Genomic DNA, 3145 nt, shown 5'->3' on the forward strand with positions numbered 1-3145 from the left:
TGCCAACTAATTCAGCACCCTGACTTTGGACAGCGCTCTTGTAACGTCGGACGTAAGAGGCAGCGTGCTAAGAAGCTTCCTAAGGGACACTTCAGGGAACACACTTAGAAACATCAACAACTTTGGTAAGATATATCTTTCGATGTCTTCTTAGCGCGCTACGTTATCGGGGAACCGGGCCCAGGTGCTTTTCTCTAAAGTACATCAGCAATTCAACAAAAAGCTACAAAACAATAATAATGAAGTGACATCACCTTAGTTATCAATTAATTGTCAAAGGGGTTAAAAAACCTACCCCATCCTTGGACCCTTTGTTATATAAACTGATGATTCAGCCATGAGCATTAGAAAATCTCCCTCAGAGCACAGAGCGAAAGGACTTTCCGGAACACATCAACATTTTTAACACTCTTTTAGTTTTTCAGTTACAAATGCAATTATTTGTTTCATCAAATGATTTTTTATGCTGCACAAAGTGTTTGACTGTTAATACTCTGACCACAATGTGTGTATACAAAAAGAAAATTAATTTGAGAAAGTGTGATATAAGAATTGATTATGAGTGTACTTTTCCTAAGATGCTTTTGTTTTTGCATTTGTGTCTGTTCTGCATTAGTTTGTCAAGTGGAATGGACAACATCTCCTCCTTCTCATCTTTCTCTCTCGTAGCTCTAAATGGCACCAGCAGGTCCAGCAGGATCACTGCATTCTCTTTTGCCTTGCCAGGCTATTTTGTGACTATTTTTGTGAACTCCGCTTTGATTTGCATAATTGTTCTGGAGAAAGTTCTCCACAAGCCTATGTATATTTTTTTGTGCAATTTAAGTATAAATGGATTATACGGAGCTACAGGATTTTATCCACCTCTGCTGTATTATTTACTAAATGAAACCAACGTAATCTCTTTGAAAGAATGTGCCATTCAAAGCTTTGCCATTTTCACCTATGCAATAGGTGAGTTTACTAATTTGTGCATAATGGCATTCGATAGATACTTAGCAATCTGCAGACCTCTGTACTACCATACTGTCATGACAACAGTCACTATTTGGAGGCTGCTGACTTTCATTTGGATGTTTCCCTTCTGCACTGCAATACTGATAATACTGATGACGCTCAGGTTTCCCATTTGCATGAATCAGATAAACAAACTGTACTGTGAAAACTGGGTCTTGGAGAGACTTGCCTGCAGGGTGGACACCGTTCAGTTTGTGGTTAATGGAATATTAACATGTGCCATTAATGCTTTGGTATGGTTTGTGTTTTTGTCTTATGTAAAAATACTGATTGCTTGTAAGCACTCTGCTCAAAGCCACAAGAAGTTTGTAACCACATGTCTGCCACATTTGATAGCCTTTTTGAATTATGTGGTCTGGTCTCTTTTTAATACACTATATGAGCTGTTTGGAACTGGCAGTCTACCTCAGAGTTTTAAAAACTTCTTGTCGGTTTCATTTTTGATCATTCCACCTCTGGTTAATCCTATAATATATGGAATTATACTAACACCTATTAGGACTAAAGCAAAAAAAATATTCCAAAGTTTAAGATCAAATCATACAGATTGAGCATTGCAGATCTGGAAAAATAGCATGGCTCCCGTGAAATAGCAAGTGTGAGCTGTATGCTCCCTGATGATTCATGATTAACTGTTAAATAAAATAAAATAAAAACCATGAGTTTGTGGTCAAATCTGTATTGATATTAATTATGAATACGATAAATATCAATAAAAAGGTTTACCATGTTTAACCATTAAAACACCACTGAACCTTCCTTATAAAAGATTTATTCTAATTAAATATCTGCATTTGTTTATGGAACATCATTATATATAACGACAAAACAAATGAGATTTCTGTGAAAGAAAGTAACTGTTCATGTCTGGCAGTGTACAAAGACAATTCCTGCTATTACTTTTTTAAATGACTATAAGGACTAATAAAACATAAAAACATATTATGGGCATAAAATAAGTTAACAACAAGGGTTGTAACTATCAATCTTTTTTTATTATTATTATTATTTTATCTCTATTAATATTTTAGGAAACAGACATAGTAATTATGTAAGAGGTGATATGAAAGTGCATTGGCATAGCTGCTGACCTCTGAACTGCATGTGAGAAAAAAAAGCAACTTTATTTTACATTAAAAAAGCTACTTTATTTTATTTATCTTTAATTGTCATTTAATTGTCATCTACTTTTTATTTATTTGGTTTACTATGGTTAAAATAGCTATTAAATATATTAAATATAAAAAAATGCTATTTTAATCTATATACACTGCACAATAGTTCTAGGTTCCTCAAGATTTCCCAGGACAAGTTTCTTGTCTTTATCATTATCTGTATAGTTAATTAATCTATACTGAACAAAGTAATAAACGCAACGCTTTTGTTTTTGCCCCCATTTTTTATGAGCTGAACTCAAAGATCTAAGACTTTTTCTATGTAAACAAAAGGCCTATTTCTCTCAAATATTGTTCACAAATCTGTCTGTGTTAGGGAGCATTTCTCCTTTGCTGAGATAATCCAACCACCTCACAGGTGTTGCATTTCAAGATGCTGATTAGACAGCATTGCACAGGTGTGCCTTAGGCTGGCCACTAAAAGGCCACTCTAAAAAGTTTTACTGGGTGGTCTGGGGGGGTCCAAAAACCAGTCTGTATCTGGTGTGACCACCATTTGCCTCACGCAGTGCAACACATTGCGTTTGAATAGAGTAGATCAGGTTGTTGATAGTGGCCTGTGGAATGTTGGTCTACTCTTCTTCAATGGGTGTGCGAAGTTGCTGGATATTGGCAGGAACTGGAACACGCTGTCGTATAAGCCGACCCAGAGCCTCCCAAACATGCCCAATGGGTGACATGTCCAGTGAGTATTCTTCTATGCAAGAACTGGGATGTTTTCAGCTTACAGGAATTTTGTACACATCCTTGCAACATGGAGCCGTGCATTTTCATGCTGCAACATGAGGTGATGGTCATGGATGAATGGCATAACAATGGGCCTCAGCTGTCCGGATGGCTGGTCTCAGACGATCTTGGAGGTGAAGATGCTGGATGTGGAGATCCTGGGGTTGTGTATTTACACGTGGTCTGCGGTTGTGAGGCCGGCTGGATGTACTGCCAAATTCTCTGAA

General features: G+C 36.9%; 1 protein-coding gene across 1 annotated transcript; it reads left to right on the forward strand.

Moving 5' to 3' along the window:
- Positions 1 to 629: 629 nt before the first annotated feature.
- or61a1 (odorant receptor, family 61, subfamily A, member 1) lies at positions 630 to 1568 on the forward strand. Its single transcript, XM_059541949.1, has one exon. The coding sequence runs from the start codon at positions 630 to 632 to the stop codon at positions 1566 to 1568; it is 939 nt and encodes a 312-aa protein (XP_059397932.1).
- Positions 1569 to 3145: the final 1577 nt, after the last annotated feature.

The sequence above is a fragment of the Carassius carassius genome, chromosome 47 (assembly GCF_963082965.1).
Source record: "Carassius carassius chromosome 47, fCarCar2.1, whole genome shotgun sequence".
Classification (NCBI taxonomy): Eukaryota; Metazoa; Chordata; class Actinopteri; order Cypriniformes; family Cyprinidae; genus Carassius; species Carassius carassius.

What these genes read in the sequence shown, in the direction of transcription:
- or61a1 (XM_059541949.1), top strand. Translation starts at nt 630, where the DNA reads ATGGACAACATCTCCTCCTTCTCATCTTTCTCTCTCGTAGCTCTAAAT.